Here is a 26,403-nt window from a genome sequence, read left to right as displayed (position 1 = left end):
GGAAGAGGGGAGAGAGGGAGAGAGAGTGTGACAGTGTTAGTGTCCAGAGGACATTCCTTTTCTTAAACACCAGGTCATCTGAATTGTGAATAACAGTGTCAGTCTATAACAGTGTCAGTCTATAACAGTGTCAGTCTATAACAGTGTCGGTCTATAACAGTGTCGGTCTATAACAGTGTCGGTCTATAACAGTGTCGGTCTATAACAGTGTCGGTCTATAACAGTGTCGGTCTATAACAGTGTCGGTCTATAACAGTGTCAGTCTATAACAGTGTCAGTCTATAACAGTGTCAGTCTATAACAGTGTCAGTCTATAACAGTGTCAGTCTATAACAGTGTCAGTCTATAACAGTGTCAGTCTATAACAGTGTCAGTCTATAACAGTGTCAGTCTATAACAGTGTCAGTCTATAACAGTGTCAGTCTATAACAGTGTCAGTCTACAACAGTGTCAGTCTACAACAGTGTCAGTCTACAACAGTGTCAGTCTATAACAGTGTCAGTCTATAACAGTGTCAGTCTATAACAGTGTCAGTCTATAACAGTGTCAGTCTATAACAGTGTCAGTCTATAACAGATCTGAGAGTTAATAACAGTGTCAGTCTATAACAGTGTCAGTCTATAACAGTGTCAGTCTATAACAGTGTCAGTCTATAACAGTGTCAGTCTATAACAGTGTTAGTCTATAACAGTGTCAGTCTATAACAGTGTCAGTCTATAACAGATCTGAGAGTAAATAACAGTGTCAGTCTATAACAGTGTCAGTCTATAACAGTGTCAGTCTATAACAGATCTGAGAGTAAATAACAGTGTCAGTCTATAACAGTGTCAGTCTATAACAGTGTCAGTCTATAACAGTGTCAGTCTATAACAGTGTCAGTCTATAACAGATCTGAGATTTAATAACAGTGTCAGTCTATAACAGTGTCAGTCTATAACAGATCTGAGAGTAAATAACAGTGTCAGTCTATAACAGTGTCAGTCTATAACAGTGTCAGTCTATAACAGTGTCAGTCTATAACAGTGTCAGTCTATAACAGTGTCAGTCTATAACAGTGTTAGTCTATAACAGTGTCAGTCTATAACAGTGTCAGTCTATAACAGTGTCAGTCTATAACAGATCTGAGAGTAAATAACAGTGTCAGTCTATAACAGTGTCAGTCTATAACAGTGTCAGTCTATAACAGTGTCAGTCTATAACAGTGTCAGTCTATAACAGTGTCAGTCTATAACAGTGTCAGTCTATAACAGTGTCAGTCTATAACAGTGTTAGTCTATAACAGATCTGAGTGTGAATAACAGTGCAAGTTCTTTAGTCAGTAAGCGGTAAAGGTAGATTCAGCTGGGTTTCTACCGGCTCCTGGCCCGGCTCCTGGCCCGGCTCCTGGCCCGGCTCCTGGCCCGACTCCTGGCCCGACTCCTGGCCCGACTCCTGGCCCGACTCCTGGCCCGACTCCTGGCCCGACTCCTGGCCCGACTCCTGGCCCGGCTCCTGGCCCGGCTCCTGTCCCAGGCGTGTCTTTCTGTCTCTGGGGTACAGACTGCTGCTGTTGGCCTGTGATCCAGTCATGGTGGTTGGGTCTCTGGACATGGAGCAGTGTGTCGAGGTGGTGGTGCTCTCCCTCCCCTGCTGCTGGGGCTGTGTCTGAGGTAGCCACCCCTGCACTGTGGGTTGGGAGACCCCTTCTAAGGTGAACCGGGACACCTGTAGAGGCTCGGGGAGGGGGGAGCGGCGGGAGGTAGCAATGGTGATGGAGGTGAGGGGTGGAGGGTGCGTTCTAGGGAGGACGTATAACCCCTCTCGGAGGGCGATTTGTCTGACCCGGCCCTCTAGGTCCTGCCTTAGAGGGGTACGCAGCTCAACGCTGTCGTCAAACGGGTTCCTGCTCAGCTGCTGTAGCTGGTGGGACAGACAGTCCTCTGCTGCCCTCAGGGCCCTGAACTGCTGCTGCTCCGCACCCAACTGCTCCTCAGGCTGGGGTAGGGAGGGAGGCTGGCCCCCTGGACCTACAAGGCTGGACGCAGTACTGCTGTCCGTGTCCATGCTCCTCTGGCTCTGAACGAATGGAGAAAGAACCAGTTTCAACTGAGCCGAAAGAACCAGTTTCAACTGAGCAGAAAGAACCAGAATCAACTGACCAGAAAGAACCAGTTTCAACTGACCAGAAAGAACCAGTTTCAACTGACCAGAAAGAACCAGTTTCAACTGACCAGAAAGAACCAGTTTCAACTGAGCAGAAAGAACCAGTTTCAACTGACCAGAAAGAACCAGTTTCAACTGAGCAGAAAGAACCAGAATCAACTGACCAGAAAGAACCAGTTTCAAAGAACCAGTTTCAACTGACCAGAAAGAACCAGTTTCAACTGAGCAGAAAGAACCAGTTTCAACTGACCAGAAAGAACCAGTTTCAACTGACCAGAAAGAACCAGTTTCAACTGACCAGAAAGAACCAGTTTCAACTGACCAGAAAGAACCAGTTTCAGCTGACCAGAAAGAACCAGTTTCAGCTGACCAGAAAAATAAAAAGTGACGATAACTCTTAAACATTTCTCCCAAATCCAAGACTGAACTGCTGTTGACTTCTTTTATGAATTCAATCGCAAATAAAGTAGAAAGGAAAAGATCTGTAGAAGGCTTGTCTACACACCACACCACTGAACAGCATGCTGGAGAGGACACAGGTCCCAAAACACCACAACCATCCCACCACTACAAACTCCATGCTGCCTCCTACTGCAGTGGAGCCATGAGATCAACTTTTTCTGCATAAGTACAGTGAAATGCCTTTCTTGCTTGCTCTTTCCCAACAATCAGTGCCAATTCCATACTTACAATGTGCAGGGATACTGGAGTGGTAGGTGTAGGGGTAGGCTTGTATAGGGGGAAGGTGACTAGGCATGAAGATATATGATAAACAGAGTAGCGGCAGCAAATATGATGATTATATGTGAGTGTGTGTGCGTGAGTCAGTATGTGTGTGTGTTATGAGTGGGTGTGTGGGTTGTAGTGTCAGTGTGTTGCGTGTGCAGACTCCATTTTTTTGCACTAAGTAGAAGTCAATGCAGGATAATGTAGAAGTCAAGGCAGGATAATGTAGAAGTCAAGGCAGGATAATGTAGAAGTCAAGGCAGGTCAAATTAGAAGTCAAGGCAGGATAATGTAGAAGTCAATGCAGGTCAAATTAGAAGTCAAGACAGGATAATGTAGAAGTCAATGCAGGTCAAATTAGAAGTCAAGACAGGATAATGTAGAAGTCAAGGCAGGATAATGTAGAAGTCAAGGCAGGATAATGTAGAAGTCAAGGCAGGATAATGTAGAAGTCAAGGCAGGACAAAGTAGAAGTCAAGGCAGGATAATGTAGAAGTCAAGGCAGGACAAAGTAGAGGTCAAGGCAGGACAATGTAGAGGTCAAGGCAGGACAATGTAGAGGCTAAGACAGGATAATGTAGAAGTCAAGGCAGGATAATGTAGAAGTCAAGGCAGGATAATGTAGAAGTCAAGGCAGGATAATGTAGAAGTCAAGGCAGGATAATGTAGAAGTCAAGGCAGGACAAAGTAGAAGTCAAGGCAGGATAATGTAGAAGTAGAAGGCAGGATAATGTAGAAGTCAAGGCAGGACAATGTAGAAGTCAAGGCAGGACAAAGTAGAAGTCAAGGCAGGACAATGTAGAAGTCAAGGCAGGATAATGTAGAAGTCAAGGCAGGATAATGTAGAAGTCAAGGCAGGACAAAGTAGAAGTCAAGGCAGGACAAAGTAGAAGGCAGGGCAGGACAAAGTAGAAGGCAGGGCAGATAGTCTGTAAATAGTTAACAAAATGGCTACACAGACTATGTCCTGGGGGGATAAAAGCTGTTCAGGAGCCTGTTGGTGTCAGACTTGTTGCTCCAGTACCGCTTCCCCCCCCTCCCCCTAGAATCCAGCTGTCCCCCCCTAACCCTAGGATCCAGTTGCCCCCCCCTCCCCCTAGGATCCAGTTGCCCCCCCTCCCCACAGGATCCAGTTGCCCCCCCCCCCCCCCTCGGGAGGGGGACTGGGGTTGAACGCTAAGCTGTAGTCAATGAACAGCATTGTCACATAGGTATTCAGCTTATCTAGGTGGGTGAGGGAATTGTGGAGTGCAATTGATATTGCGTTGTCTATGGATCTGCTGGGGGCCGTATGCAAATTGGAGTGGGTCTAAGGAGTCAGGGATGGTAGAGTTAATGTGGGCCATAACCAGCCTTTCAAAGCACTTCATGATTACAGATGTGAGTGCTACAGGGTGGGAGTCATTGTGGCAGGTAGCCTCAAGAGTTCATGGGAACAGGAGTGATGGTGGTCAGCTTGAGACATGTGGGCATTACAGACTGGGACGAGGAGAGGTTGAACATTACAGACTGGGACGAGGAGAGGTTGAACATTACAGACTGGGACGAGGAGAGGTTGAACATTACAGACTGGGACGAGGAGAGGTTGAACATTACAGACTGGGACGAGGAGAGGTTGAACATTACAGACTGGGACGAGGAGAGGTTGAACATTACAGACTGGGACGAGGAGAGGTTGAACATTACAGACTGGGACGAGGAGAGGTTGAACATTACAGACGGGGACAAGGAGAGGTTGAACATTACAGACTGGGACGAGGAGAGGTTGAACATTACAGACTGGGACGAGGAGAGGTTGAACATTACAGACTGGGACGAGGAGAGGTTGAAAATAACAGTCAATAGGCCTGCCAGCTGTTCTGCGCATGCTCTGAGAACTCGCCCCGGAATACAGTCCGGCCCCGCGACCTTAGGACTTGACTGAGAGCGAGGTAACCCAGTCCTCTGGGTCAGCGGGTGCCCTCATGCACGGCTCTGTGTTGTTTTTGTCAGATGTAAAATGCAGTGAGTTGGTCTGGTAGAGAGGCATCGTTGGGCAGATCACAGTTGGGTCTTCCTTTTGTAATCCGTAATGGACTGTAGCCCCTTGCCACATGCGGCGGACGTCAGAGCCTGTGTAGTATGATTACACCTTGTTCCTATATCGTCCTTTTGTTGTTTGATGGCTCTGCAGAGGTCGTAGTGGGACTTCTTGTACTTGTTCCTGTCCTCAGCCGTAGCCTCCAGGGTTGTCTGTGATAGCTCTGTGTGTGGTAACCCTGTCCTTTAGCTTAGCACCAACCTCTGTGTTAATCCAGGGCTTTTGATTGGGTTAAGCAGCGAACCCTCACTGTGGGGACGACGTCGGCGATGAATTTCCTTATGAAGACGGTTTCGGAGGGGTTTAGCTCGTCGACGCTATTGACGGAGCCCCAGAACATATTCCAAATAGCGCATAACCTCTGATTCTCATTACCGTTTCTCAACCGAGTCACGGGTATATTCTGGTTTTTAGCTTCTGCTTCTATTGACGGAGTCCCAGAACATATTCTAGTCAGACCTAGCAAAGCAGTCCTGTAGCATAGCCTCCGATTCAGAGGACCATTTCTCAATGGAGCGGGTACTTCCTGTTTGAGCATCTTCTACTTGTAGACAGGAAGCAGGAGTATAGAATCATGGGGGGGGGGATAAGGGAGGGCCTTTAACGCTTGCGTGTGAGTAGAGTAAGAGTGGTCTTTATCGCCCCTAGTGGCAAAGGAGACGTGTTGATGGGAGTCGGGCATTACGTGTCGGAATTAAAAAGCAGCCATGGATTCCTGCTTGTTCATAGCCTCGTACAGTTCGTTAAGTTCCAGCTTGTTGTGATTGTCCTGAGGTGGAATATCTACAGCAGTCTTGACAACAAATAAACTCTCTCTGGAGGTAGATGGGTCTGCATTTGACAATCAGGTATTCCAAGACGGGTGAACAATGGGTAGAGACTTACACTGCACTAGAGTCAACACACCGTTTGTTGTTGATGAAGAGACATACCCCTCCCCCTCTTGATTTCCGTGAATCTAACGGCCTGTCCGCTCGGTGAATGGAGAATCCATCGAGTTGGATAGCCACGAGGAGTATCTTGTCCGAAAACCAAGTTTCAGAAAAGCAGAGAATATTGCAATTACGAGAGTCCCGTTGGTAGCAAATCCACGGTCAGAGGTCATCCATTTTATTTATTATCAGGTGATTGGCCAATAGAATGGAGATAAGATATGGCCGCTTTTCCCGTCGCTTTAATCTCGCCAGGATTCCCCTCTCCTGCTTCTTTTTAGCAGGCATTTCCTCTTGGGTAGCCCGAAAATTGCGTCGCGAATTACACAAAGAGCCCAGGGAGATGAGTCGAAGCCGAAATTGAGGTCAATAACTGCCGATCTGATCAAAAAGTCATTGTCGAACATAAGAAATGATAGCCGATACATTTCGTGCAAAAAAAACAAAGTCAAGATAAACGTCAAAAGAATCACAAAATAGCAAAGTGGGTTGGGAGCTAGCAAGATGGCAGCCATACAGTACGGCGCCATCTTCCTTCTCATAATGGAGAAAAGCAAGTAGCAAACTGCTTAGATTAGGATTGCAACATTCCTGTATCTTTACCAAAACTCACTGGTTATCTAGAAATCCTGGTTTGAATATTCCTGGAATTAGGTAGTGAATAAGCAGGAAATCCAGGAATCCTACAACTAGGAAACAGTTACCAAAAATGTTCAACCTTAGAAAAGATAGTTAACAGGTTTGTAAACAACATTCTTGAAGAACCGCCACACCCAGCCATTCCATGTGTTTGATCTATTCCCGGAGATAGCGCACATAATCAACTCATTATCAAGCCCTTGACAAGGTGGATAAGGTGAGCTAGTTCAGGACTACTGCTCATTATCAAGCCCTTGACAAGGTGGATAAGGTGAGCTAGTTCAGGACTACTGCTCATTATCAAGCCCTTGACAAGGTGAATGAGGTGAGCTAGTTCAGGACTACTGCTCATTATCAAGCCCTTGACAAGGTGGATAAGGTGAGCTAGTTCAGGACTACTGCTCATTATCAAGCCCTTGACAAGGTGAATAAGGTGAGCTAGTTCAGGACTACTGCTCATTATCAAGCCCTTGACAAGGTGGATAAGGTGAGCTAGTTCAGGACTACTGCTCATTATCAAGCCCTTGACAAGGTGAATGAGGTGAGCTAGTTCAGGACTACTGCTCATTATCAAGCCCTTGACAAGGTGAATGAGGTGAGCTAGTTCAGGACTACTGCTCATTATCAAGCCCTTGACAAGGTGGATAAGGTGAGCTAGTTCAGGACTACATCTCATTATCAAGCCCTTGACAAGGTGGATAAGGTGAGCTAGTTCAGGACTACTGCTCATTATCAAGCCCTTGACAAGGTGGATAAGGTGAGCTAGTTCAGGACTACTGCTCATTATCAAGCCCTTGACAAGGTGGATAAGGTGAGCTAGTTCAGGACTACATCTCATTATCAAGCCCTTGACAAGGTGGATAAGGTGAGCTAGTTCAGGACTACTGCTCATTATCAAGCCCTTGACAAGGTGGATAAGGTGAGCTAGTTCAGGACAACATCTCATTATCAAGCCCTTGACAAGGTGAATAAGGTGAGCTAGTTCAGGACAACATCTCATTATCAAGCCCTTGACAAGGTGGATAAGGTGAGCTAGTTCAGGACTACTGCTCATTATCAAGCCCTTGACAAGGTGGATAAGGTGAGCTAGTTCAGGACAACATCTCATTATCAAGCCCTTGACAAGGTGGATAAGGTGAGCTAGTTCAGGACTACTGCTCATTATCAAGCCCTTGACAAGGTGGATAAGGTGAGCTAGTTCAGGACTACTGCTCATTATCAAGCCCTTGACAAGGTGGATAAGGTGAGCTAGTTCAGGACTACTGCTCATTATCAAGCCCTTGACAAGGTGGATAAGGTGAGCTAGTTCAGGACTACAACTCATTATCAAGCCCTTGACAAGGTGAATAAGGTGAGCTAGTTCAGGACTACTGCTCATTATCAAGCCCTTGACAAGGTGGATAAGGTGAGCTAGTTCAGGACTACTGCTCATTATCAAGCCCTTGACAAGGTGGATAAGGTGAGCTAGTTCAGGACAACATCTCATTATCAAGCCCTTGACAAGGTGGATAAGGTGAGCTAGTTCAGGACTACAACTCATTATCAATCCCTTGACAAGGTGGATAAGGTGAGCTAGTTCAGGACTACTGCTCATTATCAAGCCCTTGACAAGGTGAATAAGGTGAGCTAGTTCAGGACAACATCTCATTATCAAGCCCTTGACAAGGTGAATAAGGTGAGCTAGTTCAGGACAACATCTCATTATCAAGCCCTTGACAAGGTGGATAAGGTGAGCTAGTTCAGGACTACATCTCATTATCAAGCCCTTGACAAGGTGGATAAGGTGAGCTAGTTCAGGACTACTGCTCATTATCAAGCCCTTGACAAGGTGAATAAGGTGAGCTAGTTCAGGACAACATCTCATTATCAAGCCCTTGACAAGGTGAATAAGGTGAGCTAGTTCAGGACTACATCTCATTATCAAGCCCTTGACAAGGTGGATAAGGTGAGCTAGTTCAGGACTACTGCTCATTATCAAGCCCTTGACAAGGTGGATAAGGTGAGCTAGTTCAGGACTACTGCTCATTATCAAGCCCTTGACAAGGTGGATAAGGTGAGCTAGTTCAGGACTACTGCTCATTATCAAGCCCTTGACAAGGTGGATAAGGTGAGCTAGTTCAGGACTACTGCTCATTATCAAGCCCTTGACAAGGTGGATAAGGTGAGCTAGTTCAGGACAACATCTCATTATCAAGCCCTTGACAAGGTGGATAAGGTGAGCTAGTTCAGGACTACTGCTCATTATCAAGCCCTTGACAAGGTGAATAAGGTGAGCTAGTTCAGGACTACTGCTCATTATCAAGCCCTTGACAAGGTGGATAAGGTGAGCTAGTTCAGGACTACTGCTCATTATCAAGCCCTTGACAAGGTGGATAAGGTGAGCTAGTTCAGGACTACTGCTCATTATCAAGCCCTTGACAAGGTGAATAAGGTGAGCTAGTTCAGGACTACTGCTCATTATCAAGCCCTTGACAAGGTGGATAAGGTGAGCTAGTTCAGGACTACTGCTCATTATCAAGCTCTTGACAAGGTGGATAAGGTGAGCTAGTTCAGGACTACTGCTCATTATCAAGCCCTTGACAAGGTGGATAAGGTGAGCTAGTTCAGGACTACTGCTCATTATCAAGCCCTTGACAAGGTGGATAAGGTGAGCTAGTTCAGGACTACAACAAAATCGAGAAATGTCTAAAACCTGCTTAGATGCTAGGATAGGCTACTTGGTGTAACAGGTAGGTAAACAGATTTCTTGGAACATCACACCATGCCATGCCTGAGACTGACAAACCTCACAGTTACCTTTACCCACCACACCTGGCCAGTCCAAGGAGAGGAGGCTAGCATCAAAATGAGACAACATTCACATGGTTTAAAACAGAGAGTGAGGAAGTTGAGCCTATACATTTGGTGTTGAGGAGTGATTCCTGATAGTGCCTTTAGTGTGTGTTTGGTATTGAGTGACGATGATAGTACCTTTAGTGGGTGTTTGGTATTGAGTGACTATGACAGTACCTTTAGTGGGTGTTTGGTATTGAGTAGGAGTGACTATGACAGTACCTTTAGTGGGTGTTTGGTATTGAGTGACTATGACAGTACCTTTAGTGGGTGTTTGGTATTGAGTGACTATGACAGTACCTTTAGTGGGTGTTTGGTATTGAGTGACTATGACAGTACCTTTAGTGGGTGTTTGGTATTGAGTGACTATGACAGTACCTTTAGTGGGTGTTTGGTATTGAGTGACTATGACAGTACCTTTAGTGGTTGTTTGGTATTGAGTAGGAGTGACTATGACAGTACCTTTAGTGGGCGTTTGGTATTGAGTAGGAGTGACTATGACAGTACCTTTAGTGGGTGTTTGGTATTGAGTGACTATGACAGTACCTTTAGTGGGTGTTTGGTATTGAGTAGGAGTGACTATGACAGTGCCTTTAGTGGGTGTTTGGTATTGAGTAGGAGTGACTATGACAGTACCTTTAGTGGGTGTTTGGTATTGAGTGACTATGACAGTACCTTTAGTGGGTGTTTGGTATTGAGTGACTATGACAGTACCTTTAGTGGGTGTTTGGTATTGAGTGACTATGACAGTACCTTTAGTGGGTGTTTGGTATTGAGTGACTATGACAGTACCTTTAGTGGGTGTTTGGTATTGAGTGACTATGACAGTACCTTTAGTGGGTGTTTGGTATTGAGTGACTATGACAGTACCTTTAGTGGGTGTTTGGTATTGAGTAGGAGTGACTATGACAGTGCCTTTAGTGGGTGTTTGGTATTGAGTAGGAGTGACTATGACAGTACCTTTAGTGGGTGTTTGGTATTGAGTGACTATGACAGTACCTTTAGTGGGTGTTTGGTATTGAGTGACTATGACAGTGCCTTTAGTGGGTGTTTGGTATTGAGTGACTATGACAGTGCCTTTAGTGGGTGTTTGGTATTGAGTGACTATGACAGTACCTTTAGTGGGTGTTTGGTATTGAGTGACTATGACAGTACCTTTAGTGGGTGTTTGGTATTGAGTAGGAGTGACTATGACAGTACCTTTAGTGGGTGTTTGGTATTGAGTGACTATGACAGTACCTTTAGTGGGTGTTTGGTATTGAGTGACTATGACAGTACCTTTAGTGGGTGTTTGGTATTGAGTGACTATGACAGTACCTTTAGTGGGTGTTTGGTATTGAGTGACTATGACAGTACCTTTAGTGGGTGTTTGGTATTGAGTGACTATGACAGTACCTTTAGTGGGTGTTTGGTATTGAGTAGGAGTGACTATGACAGTACCTTTAGTGGGTGTTTGGTATTGAGTGACTATGACAGTACCTTTAGTGTGTGTTTGGTATTGAGTGACTATGACAGTACCTTTAGTGGGTGTTTGGTATTGAGTGACTATGACAGTACCTTTAGTGGGTGTTTAAAGAGTATCTCTCTCTTGATCTCTTCTATGCGTTGTCTATCCTCCGTGTTGAGCTCCAGAGTTTCACACTGCTGCCCCGACACCTTCATCCTCAGCCACTCTGGGGGTTTGACACAATCAGGGCAAGTTGGGAACAAACATCAACATGTATGTTATAACCTGGGGATGATCTTTAATTAGCTTTCAAAAATTAAATCTACCAAGTTTCAATACCGGGAATAATTCATATTTATCCAGAGTGTCCCGGGAACAGTGGTGGGAAAAAGTACCCAATTATCATACTTGAGTAAACGTAAAGATACCTTAATAGAAAATGACTCAAGTAAAAGTGAAAGTCACCCAGTAAAATCCTACTTGAAAGAAAAGTAAAAAAGTATTTGGTTTTAAATATACTTAAGTATTTAAAAGTAAATGTAATTGCTAAAATTTACCTAAGTATCAAAAGTAAAAGTAGGCTAAAAATCTTTTCAAATTTCTTATATTAAGCAAACCAGACGTCACCATTGTCTTGTTTTGTTTAATTTATGGATAACCAGGGGCACTCTCCAACACCCCATTTACAGATAGACAGGGGCACTCTCCAACACCCCATTTACAGATAACCAGGGGCACTCTCCAACACTCCATTTACAGATAACCAGGGGCACTCTCCAACACTCCATTTACAGATAGACAGGGGCACTCTCCAACACCCCATTTACAGATAACCAGGGGCACTCTCCAACACCCCATTTACAGATAGCCAGGGGCACTCTCCAACACCCCATTTACAGATAACCAGGGGCACTCTCCAACACTCCATTTACAGATAGCCAGGGGCACTCTCCAACACTCCATTTACAGATAGCCAGGGGCACTCTCCAACACCCCATTTACAGATAACCAGGGGCACTCTCCAACACCCCATTTACAGATAGACAGGGGCACTCTCCAACACCCCATTTACAGATAACCAGGGGCACTCTCCAACACTCCATTTACAGATAGACAGGGGCACTCTCCAACACTCCATTTACAGATAGCCAGGGGCACTCTCCAACACTCCATTTACAGATAGACAGGGGCACTCTCCAACACTCCATTTACAGATAACCAGGGGCACTCTCCAACACTCCATTTACAGATAACCAGGGGCACTCTCCAACACTCCATTTACAGATAGACAGGGGCACTCTCCAACACTCCATTTACATATAGACAGGGGCACTCTCCAACACTCCATTTACAGATAGACAGGGGCACTCTCCAACACTCCATTTACAGATAGACAGGGGCACTCTCCAACACCCCATTTACAGATAGACAGGGGCACTCTCCAACACCCCATTTACAGATAGACAGGGGCACTCTCCAACACCCCATTTACAGATAGACAGGGGCACTCTCCAACACCCCATTTACATATAGACAGGGGCACTCTCCAACACTCCATTTACAGATAGACAGGGGCACTCTCCAACACTCCATTTACAGATAGACAGGGGCACTCTCCAACACTCCATTTACAGATAACCAGGGGCACTCTCCAACACTCCATTTACAGATAGACAGGGGCACTCTCCAACACTCCATTTACAGATAACCAGGGGCACTCTCCAACACTCCATTTACAGATAGACAGGGGCACTCTCCAACACTCCATTTACAGATAACCAGGGGCACTCTCCAACACTCAATTTACAGATAGACAGGGGCACTCTCCAACACCCCATTTACAGATAGACAGGGGCACTCTCCAACACCCCATTTACAGATAGCCAGGGGCACTCTCCAACACTCCATTTACAGATAGCCAGGGGCACTCTCCAACACCCCATTTACAGATAGACAGGGGCACTCTCCAACACTCCATTTACAGATAGACAGGGGCACTCTCCAACACTCCATTTACAGATAACCAGGGGCACTCTCCAACACTCCATTTACAGATAGACAGGGGCACTCTCCAACACTCCATTTACAGATAACCAGGGGCACTCTCCAACACTCCATTTACAGATAGACAGGGGCACTCTCCAACACCCCATTTACAGATAGACAGGGGCACTCTCCAACACCCCATTTACAGATAGCCAGGGGCACTCTCCAACACTCCATTTACAGATAGCCAGGGGCACTCTCCAACACCCCATTTACAGATAGACAGGGGCACTCTCCAACACCCCATTTACAGATAGACAGGGGCACTCTCCAACACTCCATTTACAGATAGACAGGGGCACTCTCCAACACCCCATTTACAGATAACCAGGGGCACTCTCCAACACCCCATTTACAGATAACCAGGGGCACTCTCCAACACTCCATTTACAGATAGCCAGGGGCACTCTCCAACACTCCATTTACAGATAACCAGGGGCACTCTCCAACACTTAATTTACAGATAACCAGGGGCACTCTCCAACACCCCATCTACAGATAGACAGGGGCACTCTCCAACACTCCATTTACAGATAACCAGGGGCACTCTCCAACACCCCATTTACAGATAACCAGGGGCACTCTCCAACACTCCATTTACAGATAACCAGGGGCACTCTCCAACACCCCATCTACAGATAGACAGGGGCACTCTCCAACACCCCATTTACAGATAGACAGGGGCACTCTCCAACACTCCATTTACAGATAGACAGGGGCACTCTCCAACACTCCATTTACATATAGACAGGGGCACTCTCCAACACCCCATTTACAGATAGCCAGGGGCACTCTCCAACACTCCATTTACAGATAGCCAGGGGCACTCTCCAACACTCCATTTACAGATAGACAGGGGCACTCTCCAACACTCCATTTACAGATAACCAGGGGCACTCTCCAACACTCCATTTACAGATAACCAGGGGCACTCTCCAACACTTAATTTACAAATGAAGCATGTGTTTAGAGAGTCCGCCAGATCAGAGGCAGTAGGGATGACTGGGATGTTATTTTGAGTGTGTGAATTAGACCATTTTCCTGTCCTGATAAAGCATTCAACATGTACTTTTGGGTTTCAGGGAAAATGTATGGAGTGAAAAGTACTTCATTTTCTTTAGGAATGTAGTGAAGTAAAAATTGTCAAAAAATATAAATAGTAAAGTACAGATACCCATAAAAACTACTTAAGTAGTACTTTCAAGTATTTTTTACTTAAGTAATTTACACCACTGCCAGGGAAAAAAAGGCAAAAATCGGAATTGCCCATTTAAAGTGTTTAAAACCCCCAAAATGGTCACTAAGCCAGGGTTCTCCCCAAATAAGAGGACGCTACGCCACATTGCTGGCTTGGCTGCACCACTATGTAAAGACTGCCTTTTCCCACCTGGACAAAACAAACACCTTTCTCACCTGGACAAAACAAACACCTTTCTCACCTGGACAAAACAAACACCTTTCCCATCTGGACAAAACAAACACCTTTCCCACCTGGACAAAACAAACACCTTTCCCACCTGGACAAAACAAACACCTTTCTCACCTGGACAAAACAAACACCTTTCCCACCTGGACAAAACAAACACCTTTCCCACCTGGACAAAACAAACACCTTTCTCACCTGGACAAAACAAACACCTTTCCCACCTGGACAAAACGAACAACTTTCCCACCTGAACAAAACAAACACCTTTCCCACCTGAACAAAACAAACACCTTTCCCACCTGGACAAAACAAACACCTTTCTCACCTGGACAAAACAAACACCTTTCTCACCTGGACAAAACAAACACCTTTCTCACCTGGACAAAACAAACACCTTTCCCACCTGGACAAAACAAACACCTTTCCCACCTGGACAAAACAAACACCTTTCCCACCTGAACAAAACAAACAACTTTCCCACCTGAACAAAACAAACACCTTTCCCACCTGGACAAAACAAACACCTTTCTCACCTGGACAAAACAAACACCTTTCACACCTGGACAAAACAAACACCTTTCACACCTGGACAAAAGGAACACCTTTCTCACCTGGACAAAAGGAACACCTTTCTCACCTGGACAAAAGGAACACCTTTCCCACCTGGACAAAAGGAACACCTTTCCCACCTGGACAAAAGGAACACCTTTCCCACCTGGACAAAAGGAACACCTTTCCCACCTGGACAAAAGGAACACCTTTCCCACCTGGACAAAAGGAACACCTTTCCCACCTGGACAAAAGGAACACCTATGTGAGAATGCTATTCATTGACTACAGCTCATCGTTCAACACCATAGCACCCTCAAAGCTCATCACTAAGCTAAGGACCCTGGGACTAAACACCTCCCTCTGCAACTGGATCCTGGACTTCCTGACGGGCCGCCCCCAGGTGGTAAGGAAAGGTAACAACACATCTGACACGCCCCAGAGGGGAGCGTGCTTAGTCCCCTCCGTACTCCCTGTTCACTCATAACTGCACAGCCAGGCACGACTCCAACACCATCATTAAGTTTGCTGACAACACAACAATAGTAGGCCTGATTACCGACAATGATGAGACAGGCTATAGGGAGGAGATCAGAGACCTGGCAGTGTGGTGCCAGGACAACAACCTCTCCCTCAACGTGATCAAGACAAAGGAGATGATCGTGGACTACAGGAAAAGGAGGACCAAACTAACATTTGTCTATTTCAACCACACACGTTGCTGACAGGTGTATAAAATCGAGCACACAGCCATGCAATCTCCATAGACAAACAGTGGCAGTAGAATGGCCTTACTGAAGAGCTCAGTGACTTTAAATGTGGCACCGTCATAGGACACCACCTTTCCAACAAGTCAGTTTGTCAAATGTCTGTCCTGCTAGAGCTGCTCCGGGTCAACTAGCTAACATTTTCCCAGCCTAATTGTTACCAAATATCCAAACGCAGAACCAGTGAAAACAAAAATCTGACACTGATTGATTTATCTAGCTACCCTGCCCCCCCCCTACACTCTAACCACTAGGTTACCTGCCGCCCCAACACTCTAACCACTAGGCTACCTGCCACATCTACACTCTAACCACTAGGCTACCCTGCCGCCCCTACACTCTAACCACTAGGCTACCTGCCGCCCCTACACTCTAACCACTATGCTACCCTGCCACCCCTACACTCTAACCACTAGGCTACCCTGCCCCCCTACACTCTAACCACTAGGCTACCCTGCACGCCCTCAACTCTAACCACTAGGCTACCCTGCACCCCCTACACTCTAACCACTAGGCTACCTGCCACCCCTACACTCTAACCACTAGGCTACCCTGCCGCCCCTACACTCTAACCACTAGGCTACCCTGCCACCCCTACACTCTAACCACTAGGTTACCCTGCCCCCCCTACACTCTAACCACTAGGCTACCTGCCGCCCCTACACTCTAACCACTAGGCTACCTGCCACCCCTACACTCTAACCACTAGGCTACCCTGCCGCCCCTACACTCTAACCACTAGGCTACCCTGCCACCCCTTAACCACTAGGTTACCCTGCCCCCCCTACACTCTAACCACTAGGCTACCTGCCACCCCTACACTCTAACCACTAGGCTACCTGCCGCCCCCTCACTCTAACCACTAGGCTACCCTGCCGCCCCTACACTCTAACCACTAGGTTACCCTGCCCCCCCTACACTCTAACCACTAGGCTACCTGCCGCCCCTACACTCTAACCACTAGGCTACCTGCCGCCCCTACACTCTAACCACTAGGCTACCTGCCGCCCCTACACTCTAACCACTAGGCTACCTGCCGCCCCTACACTCTAACCACTAGGCTACCTGCCGCCCCTACACTCTAACCACTAGGCTACCTGCCCCCCCTACACTCTAACCACTAGGCTACCTGCCGCCCCTACACTCTAACCACTAGGCTACCTGCCGCCCCTACACTCTAACCACTAGGCTACCTGCCGCCCCTACACTCTAACCACTAGGCTACCTGCCACCCCAACACTCTAACCACTAGGCTACCTGCCGCCCCAACACTCTAACCACTAGGCTACCTGCCGCCCCAACACTCTAACCACTAGGCTACCTGCCGCCCCAACACTCCACTAGGCTACCTGCCGTCCCTACACTCTAACCACTAGGCTACCTGCCGCCCCTACACTCTAACCACTAGGCTACCTGCCGCCCCTACACTCTAACCTAACGGGCTTGGGTCAGACCAGGCCTCAGGCTTCAGCTGACCGGGCTTGGGTCAGACCAGGCCTCATGCTTCAGCTGACCGGGCTTGGGTCAGACCAGGCCTCATGCTTCAGCTGACCGGGCTTGGGTCAAAGCAAGATCGAATGTTCAGTTCTGATGAGAACTCTTAAACTGCATTCGGGTCTCGTGTGCAGTCCGACTCGGTCTCGGCAGTTTCAATCATGTGTGTGCTTCCAACTTATGTCGACTTTGTGTCAAGTAAATACGCTAGGCTAAAGGCTTCTAGCTGGTTGGATAACGTGCCAATCTGCTGCTGCTCATGTGTATATTGTGGAATTGCATTAGTGCCACATTGGGGAAAATGTTGTCATTTCCCATGTCTTGTCATAAAAAAAATGTTTTTGGGGGGGTGTAAAGTGTTCCCGGGACAGTTACCGGTGTTAATCCCTACCCAATACTTGTGGTAAGCAGACCCTAGGTAGGGTACTGTCGTGGCAGAATCAGATTTAGCTAAGTAACATAGATAAGATGTTATTTTCATCATATGCTTGTGAGATACTTGTCATTAGAATGGTGCCCTTTGGACTATAGGGTTGGCAGTGCATTTTCCCTTCTGAGCTAGGGATTAGTAACTTGGGGCCCAGAGAGGGGAGAGGTCAGGCTTGTCTTCATATGTCAATGTATCTGTTAAACCATGTGGTGCTATGTAGAATATCAGAAGGGGAGGAGGACAGAGTGGAACGTTGTTTTCTTATGGGAATGTGTCTGTAACTATTCCTAAACCATGTGAAGGGATGGCGTTATTAATGGGGAACCAGTTAGTTCTCATACAATGTCTGTACGCCAGTCACTCCCTACTTTTCTCATGGGGGGAAGGAGTTTGGCCGTGTTTGGAACCATTGTATTTCCCCTCTGAGGTTGCCCTTATCTTGATCTGGTATATTACCTAAGAGGCTCACTGTCTTTTCTGAGCTTATCCAGGAGGGGGTGTATTTGAGATGGGAGTATCTCAAATGACAATTGATATATGCCATTGGATGAGGTAACGTTTTGGTAGACAGTGAAGTACCAAGCATGAGATTGAAACCTTGTCTTGGGAGATCAAACTGAACGATGATTTATAGCTGAGGCTGTCTAGCGATAGGATACTCCTCTTTCGGGTAAAGGATTCTTTGTAAGTTGAGAGGGGTGTATCTTGGCTACAAATGAAACTAAGAATTGTTTTGTAGAGACTCTCAGAGAATTCATTTATAGACACTGAATTGATCTGAGAGTCATTAAAAGGGCTTTGGTGAAGCTTGTATATATATTAAAGATGGAATATATAATTTAACTCTGACTTGTGTGTGGTTGGCTCTCTCTCTCTCTCTTTATTGAGTAATACAGGAAATTACCACGACAGTACTGTTAGTGCATCACACTCCCAAATGGAGCCCTATTCCCTACTTAGTGCACTACGTTTGCTCAGAGCCCAATAGGCCCTGGTCAAAAGTAGTGCACTACAGAATTAGGGCTCCATTTAGGGTCGAAGCCTCGGTAGTGGTTAGTTACTGACCTCTGGCTCTGCTTTCCTCCAGGTCTGCGGTGGCGGTACTAGCTCGGCTGGACAGGGACACCACCGTGGCTGGAGACTCACTCTGGAGCAACCTGGCTACCCTGGCTGCTAGAGAACTACCACTGCTGCTACCACCATCACTCAGAGCATCTCCACCCTGATCCCCACCTTGGGCCGGCTCAGACAGACCTCCGCACCCCTGCTCAGACAGACCTCCGCACCCCTGCTCAGAGCCCACGGGACAGGAGGACGAAGAGGAGGAAGAGTTTTCTTCTGCTGGAGCCACCTGCACTGTGTTCCCTCCTCCCACTGTTGTTGTTGAAGCCTGCTGCAGCTTGCCACCGACAGCATCACCCAATGAGGGACCAGGTTGGCTGACCGGCATAACTGACAACAGCACAGGGCCAATCCTCGTGTCCGAGAGGCCGGCACTGCAGCCCTCAGGCTCCGCCCTCCGCACGGATTCGGTCAGGAGGAAGGTGGAGCTACCGCCGGAGATGTCCTGTGGTGGTCTCCCATAATGCTCTCTGTCTTCAGAACTGTCCTGTGGTCTCCCATAATGCTCTCTGTCTTCAGAACTGTCCTGTGGTCTCCCATAATGCTCTCTGTCTTCAGAACTGTCCTGTGGTCTCCCATAATGCTCTCTGTCTTCAGAACTGTCCTGTGGTCTCCCATAATGCTCTCTGTCTTCAGAACTGTCCTGTGGTCTCCCATAATGCTCTCTGTCCTGTAGTAGTCTCCCAGACTCCTCTCTGGCGGGTGTGGACTGGTGCTCTGCTTCTCTGGTTAGCCTGACATGACCTTCCCCGCTGTAGGCAGAGCTCTCATCTCTCTTCCTAACCCCCGGTAGCATGGAGTCAGAGGAGGAGCGGGCCCAAAGCAATGAGGAGTGACTCCTTAGGTCCCCCACTCCGGCCCCACCAGAGGAGGAGGTGAAGGAGGAGTCCTGGAATCCTTCCATCTTCCTCCTGAGAGAGAGGAGCAGGATGTCATCGTCAGAGTGGAGGAGGTGGGAGGAGGCGCCAGAGGAGGAGGAGCCACCCGACACAATGTTTTCAGCCCGGCCCAGCAAAAGCCTAATGTCCTGCAGAGTCTGGGAGCCTACGAAGGAATCGTCAGGATTACTACGATCCATGGTGGTGTTAACCTGGGGACAGGTTGCTACTGCTCTGTCTCTGTATTGAGACAAGATGTCTCTGTCCCTGTATAAACTGTCTCGGTCGCCATCTTTGTTTTGAGATAAGCTGTTTTTGACCCTGTCTCTGTACTGAGATAAGCTGTCAGAACTGGACTCAAGCCTCCCTGCCAGCTCTATAGCAGCCTGGGTAGAGACATTAACTCTGCTGTCTCTCTGTTGTGGCGCAGAGGATTGTAGGTCCGGAAGCAAGCCAGGGTACTTTTGATTATTGGACTGTGGTGCAGGGAGCTGGTAGAGGTGGAGGTCTTGGGGCTGGGTGGACTGTGGTGCAGGGATCTGGTAGAGGTGGAGGTCTTGGGGCTGGGTGGACTGTGGTGCAGGGGAGGATGGCTGGAGACAATGAGGATCCTGTTGGGAGTCCTGGACCACTGTGTTCTCCACTGAGATATCCAGGGGGCAGAGGGCCATCCTCAGACTGCCCTGGCTGGGAGACCTGTCTCTGTCTGGTCCCGGAGACGGGGACAGGCAGTCCCTGGTGTTCTCTGCCTGGCTCCTTATGGGATGGAGATGGAGGCTGTCCACACTGAGAGGTAGAGACATGCTTGAGGCCACAGACAGCAGGCTGGACCTCGAGAACTCTCCTTTATGAGGGCTGTCGCCTGGGAACACCACGGGAGAAGAGAGGAAGTTACTTTATTATACAACCAGGTGGGTCTAATCCTGAATGCTGATTGGTTAAAACCGCATTCCAGACGGTGTCTATTCCACAAGTTGCCACCGGCTAAATCTATGACGTTAAAATGACTATTTACTCTGTTCCATCTGACCCGTGCAATCCACATCAGCCCAGCCAGGCAATTTATAAACTGGATCTCCACTATATGGAGACGAAGTGTAGCTAGTTTTCAGTGTTTCCAGCTTCAGTTAGAAGTGATTGTGTTAGCTGTGTTGTTGGCTAGCTCCTCTGAACAACAGTGTCCTGACGAGAGAACACATTTTCTATGCCAGGTGAAATCGCATCTCATTAGCTCATTGTTATGGATGTATCCAAATAAATGTCACTAGAAAACAGCTTAAACAAAATGCAAATGCAGCTACTGTTGTTATTCTGTTTGACGTGACTATAATTTAGCCGTAGTTGGATAGCTAGCAAGCAAAGGAATAAGAACGTTGTCAGCCAGCCTGGCAACGGAACATTTAGAACGACTGGGTCGCGTCCATAGAGACAGAACGACTGGGTCGCGACCATAGATACAGAACGACTGGGTCGCGTCCCATAGATACAGAACGACTGGGTCGCGTCCCATAGATACAGAACGACTGGGTCACGTCCCAAAGATACAGAACGACTGGGTCACGTCCATAGGTACAGAACGACTGGGTCACGTCCATAGATACAGAACGACTGGGTCGCGTCCATAGAGACAGAACGACTGGGTCACGTCCCATAGATACAGAACGACTGGGTCACGTCCATAGGTACAGAACGACTGGGTCGCGTCCATAGATACAGAACGACTGGGTCGCGTCCATAGACACAGAACGACTGGGTCACGTCCATAGATACAGAACGACTGGGTCACGTCCATAGATACAGAACGACTGGGTCACGTCCATAGACACAGAACGACTGGGTCGCGTCCATAGACACAGAACGACTGGGTCGCGTCCATAGATACAGAACGACTGGGTCGCGTCCCATAGATACTGAACGACTGGGTCGCGTCCCATAGATACTGAACGACTGGGTCGCGTCCCATAGATACAGAACGACTGGGTCACGTCCATAGACACAGAACGACTGGGTCACGTCCATAGACACAGAACGACTGGGTCGCGTCCATAGATACTGAACGACTGGGTCGCGTCCCATAGATACAGAACGACTGGGTCGCGTCCATAGATACAGAACGACTGGGTCACGTCCATAGACACAGAACGACTGGGTCGCGTCCATAGACACAGAACGACTGGGTCGCGTCCATAGATACAGAACGACTGGGTCGCGTCCCATAGATACTGAACGACTGGGTCGCGTCCCATAGATACAGAACGACTGGGTCGCGTCCCATAGATACAGAACGACTGGGTCACGTCCATAGACACAGAACGACTGGGTCGCGTCCATAGATACTGAACGACTGGGTCGCGTCCCATAGATACAGAACGACTGGGTCGCGTCCATAGATACAGAACGACTGGGTCGCGTCCCATAGATACTGAACGACTGGGTCGCGTCCATAGATACTGAACGACTGGGTCGCGTCCCATAGATACAGAACGACTGGGTCGCGTCCATAGATACTGAACGACTGGGTCGTGTCCATAGATACTGAACGACTGGGTCGCGTCCATAGATACTGAACGACTGGGTCGCGTCCATAGATACTGAACGACTGGGTCGCGTCCCATAGATACTGAACGACTGGGTCGCGTCCCATAGAGACAGAACGACTGGGTCGCGTCCCATAGAGACAGAACGACTGGGTCGCGTCCATAGATACTGAACGACTGGGTCGCGTCCATAGATACAGAACGACTGGGTCGCGTCCATAGATACTGAACGACTGGGTCGCGTCCATAGATACAGAACAAATAGACCCAATGTCTCTGGCAACTGAACCGATAGAACAAACGACCAGCCAGCTTGGGTAGCAACCCTAGATTTGTTTCAGGACTATATCTTGTGGAAGGATGAAATGGTATCAATAAATTCACAATGCTGTCCTTTAGGATGGTTACCTACCTACCTACCTACCTTCAGAAGGCTGTCCTTTAGGATGGTTACCTACCTACCTACCTACCTTCAGAAGGCTGTCCTTTAGGATGGTTACCTACCTACCTACCTACCTTCAGAAGGCTGTCCTTTAGGATGGGTACCTACCTACCTACCTACCTTCAGAAGGCTGTCCTTTAGGATGGGTACCTAACTACCTACCTACCTACAGAAGGCTGTCCTTTAGGATGGTTACCTACCTACCTACCTACCTACCTTCAGAAGGCTGTCCTATAGGATGGGTATCTATCTACCTACAGAAGGCTGTCCTTTAGGATGGTTACCTACCTACCTACCTACCTTCAGAAGGCTGTCCTATAGGATGGTTACCTACCTACCTACCTACCTTCAGAAGGCTGTCCTTTAGGATGGGTACCTACCTACCTACCTACCTACCTACAGAAGGCTGTCCTTTAGGATGGTTACCTACCTACCTTCAGAAGGCTGTCCTTTAGGATGGGTACCTACCTACCTACCTACCTACCTTCAGAAGGCTGTCCTTTAGGATGGTTACCTACCTACCTACCTACCTACAGAAGGCTGTCCTTTAGGATGGTTACCTACCTACCTACCTACCTTCAGAAGGCTGTCCTTTAGGATGGTTACCTACCTACCTACCTACCTTCAGAAGGCTGTCCTATAGGATGGTTACCTACCTACCTACCTACCTTCAGAAGGCTGTCCTTTAGGATGGTTACCTACCTATCTACCTACCTTCAGAAGGCTGTCCTTTAGGACGGGTACCTACCTACCTTCAGAAGGCTGTCCTTTAGGATGGTTACCTACCTACCTTCAGAAGGCTGTCCTATAGGATGGTTACCTACCTACCTTCAGAAGGCTGTCCTTTAGGATGGTTACCTACCTACCTTCAGAAGGCTGTCCTATAGGATGGGTACCTACCTACCTTCAGAAGGCTGTCCTTTAGGATGGTTACCTACCTACCTTCAGAAGGCTGTCCTTTAGGATGGTTACCTACCTACCTACCTACCTACCTTCAGAAGGCTGTCCTATAGGATGGTTACCTACCTACCTTCAGAAGGCTGTCCTATAGGATGGTTACCTACCTACCTACCTTCAGAAGGCTGTCCTATAGGATGGTTACCTACCTACCTTCAGAAGGCTGTCCTATAGGATGGTTATCTACCTACCTTCAGAAGGCTGTCCTATAGGATGGTTACCTACCTACCTTCAGAAGGCTGTCCTATAGGATGGTTACCTACCTACCTTCAGAAGGCTGTCCTTTAGGATGGCTACCTACCTACCTACCTACAGAAGGCTGTCCTTTAGGATGGTTACCTACCTACCTACCTACCTTCAGAAGGCTGTCCTTTAGGATGATTACCTACCTATCTACCTACCTTCAGAAGGCTGTCCTATAGGATGGTTACCTACCTACCTTCAGAAGGCTGTCCTATAGGATGGGTACCTACCTACCTTCAGAAGGCTGTCCTTTAGGATGGTTACCTACCTACCTTCAGAAGGCTGTCCTATAGGATGGTTACCTACCTACCTACCTTCAGAAGGCTGTCCTATAGGATGGTTACCTACCTACCTTCAGAAGGCTGTCCTTTAGGATGGTTACCTACCTACCTTCAGAAGGCTGTCCTATAGGATGGTTACCTACCTACCTTCAGAAGGCTGTCCTATAGGATGGTTACCTACCTACCTTCAGAAGGCTGTCCTATAGGATGGTTACCTACCTACCTTCAGAAGGCTGTCCTATAGGATGGTTACCTACCTACCTTCAGAAGGCTGTCCTTTAGGATGGTTACCTACCAACCTACCTACCTTCAGAAGGCTGTCCTATAGGATGGGTACCTACCTACCTTCAGAAGGCTGTCCTTTAGGATGGTTACCTACCTACCTTCAGAAGGCTGTCCTATAGGATGGTTACCTACCTACCTACCTTCAGAAGGCTGTCCTATAGGATGGTTACCTACCTACCTTCAGAAGGCTGTCCTTTAGGATGGTTACCTACCTACCTTCAGAAGGCTGTCCTATAGGATGGTTACCTACCTACCTTCAGAAGGCTGTCCTATAGGATGGTTACCTACCTACCTTCAGAAGGCTGTCCTATAGGATGGTTACCTACCTACCTTCAGAAGGCTGTCCTATAGGATGGTTACCTACCTACCTTCAGAAGGCTGTCCTTTAGGATGGTTACCTACCAACCTACCTACCTTCAGAAGGCTGTCCTATAGGATGGTTACCTACCTACCTACCTACCTTCAGAAGGCTGTCCTTTAGGATGGTTACCTACCAACCTACCTACCTTCAGAAGGCTGTCCTATAGGATGGTTACCTACCTACCTACCTACCTTCAGAAGGCTGTCCTTTAGGATGGTTACCTACCTACCTACCTACCTTCAGAAGGCTGTCCTATAGGATGGGTTACCTACTTACCTACCTACCTTCAGAAGGCTGTCCTATAGGATGGGTTACCTACTTACCTACCTACCTTCAGAAGGCTGTCCTTTAGGATGGTTACCTACCTACCTACCTTCAGAAGGCTGTCCTATAGGATGGGTATCTACCTACCTACCTTCAGAAGGCTGTCCTTTAGGATGGTTACCTACCTACCTACCATCAGAAGGCTGTCCTTTAGGATGGGTACCTACCTACCTTCAGAAGGCTGTCCTATAGGATGGTTACCTACCTACCTACCTTCAGAAGGCTGTCCTTTAGGATGGGTACCTACCTACCTACCTTCAGAAGGCTGTCCTTTAGGATGGGTTACCTACCTACCTACCTACCATCAGAAGGCTGTCCTATAGGATGGGTACCTACCTACCTACCTACCTTCAGAAGGCTGTCCTATAGGATGGGTATCTATCTACCTACCTTCAGAAGGCTGTCCTTTAGGATGGGTACCTACCTACCTACCATCAGAAGGCTGTCCTATAGGATGGGTACCTACCTACCTACCTACCTTCAGAAGGCTGTCCTATAGGATTAGTATCTATCTACCTACCTTCAGAAGGCTGTCCTATAGGATGGGTATCTATCTACCTACCTTCAGAAGGCTGTCCTATAGGATGGTTACCCACCTACCTACCTACCATCAGAAGGCTGTCCTATAGGATGGGTACCTACCTACCTACCTACCTTCAGAAGGCTGTCCTATAGGATGGGTACCTACCTACCTACCTTCAGAAGGCTGTCCTATAGGATGGGTACCTACCTACCTTCAGAAGGTTGTCCTATAGGATGGGTACCTACCTACCTACCTACCTACCTACCTACCTACCTACCTACCTACCATCAGAAGGCTGTCCTATAGGATGGTTACCTACCTACCTACCTACCTACCATCAGAAGGCTGTCCTATAGGATGGTTACCTACCTACCTAACTACCTACATTCAGAAGGCTGTCCTATAGGATGGTTACCTACCTACCTACCTACCTTCAGAAGGTTGTCCTATAGGATGGGTACCTACCTACCTACCTACCTTCAGAAGGCTGTCCTTTAGGATGGTTACCTACCTATCTACCTACCTTCAGAAGGCTGTCCTTTAGGATGGTTACCTACCTTCAGAAGGCTGTCCTATAGGATGGTTACCTACCTACCTACCTACCTACCATCAGAAGGCTGTCCTATAGGATGGTTACCTACCTACCTAACTACCTACATTCAGAAGGCTGTCCTATAGGATGGTTACCTACCTACCTACCTACCTTCAGAAGGTTGTCCTATAGGATGGGTACCTACCTACCTACCTACCTTCAGAAGGCTGTCCTTTAGGATGGTTACCTACCTATCTACCTACCTTCAGAAGGCTGTCCTTTAGGATGGTTACCTACCTTCAGAAGGCTGTCCTTTAGGATGGGTACCTACCTACCTACCTTCAGAAGGCTGTCCTTTAGGATGGGTACCTACCTACCTACCTTCAGAAGGCTGTCCTTTAGGATGGG

At 47.7% G+C, this 26,403-nt stretch overlaps 1 protein-coding gene across 1 annotated transcript in view; it reads right to left on the bottom strand.

Annotated features, from left to right (window-relative positions):
* Positions 1-26,403, bottom strand: part of alms1 (ALMS1 centrosome and basal body associated protein) — a 61,988-nt gene that overhangs the window by 21,194 nt on the left and 14,391 nt on the right. Inside the window, exons 9-11 of the mRNA XM_038984486.1 lie at positions 18,576-20,372; positions 10,909-11,024; positions 1,354-2,055 (exon numbers count right to left, since the gene is read on the bottom strand). Of these exons, the coding sequence (XP_038840414.1) occupies positions 1,354-2,055; positions 10,909-11,024; positions 18,576-20,372 (2,615 nt within the window). The remainder of the gene's footprint in view (positions 1-1,353; positions 2,056-10,908; positions 11,025-18,575; positions 20,373-26,403) is intronic.

The sequence above is a fragment of the Salvelinus namaycush genome, unplaced genomic scaffold (assembly GCF_016432855.1).
Source record: "Salvelinus namaycush isolate Seneca unplaced genomic scaffold, SaNama_1.0 Scaffold244, whole genome shotgun sequence".
NCBI lineage: Eukaryota > Metazoa > Chordata > Actinopteri > Salmoniformes > Salmonidae > Salvelinus > Salvelinus namaycush.
This window is presented reverse-complemented; position numbering and strand designations above follow the sequence as displayed.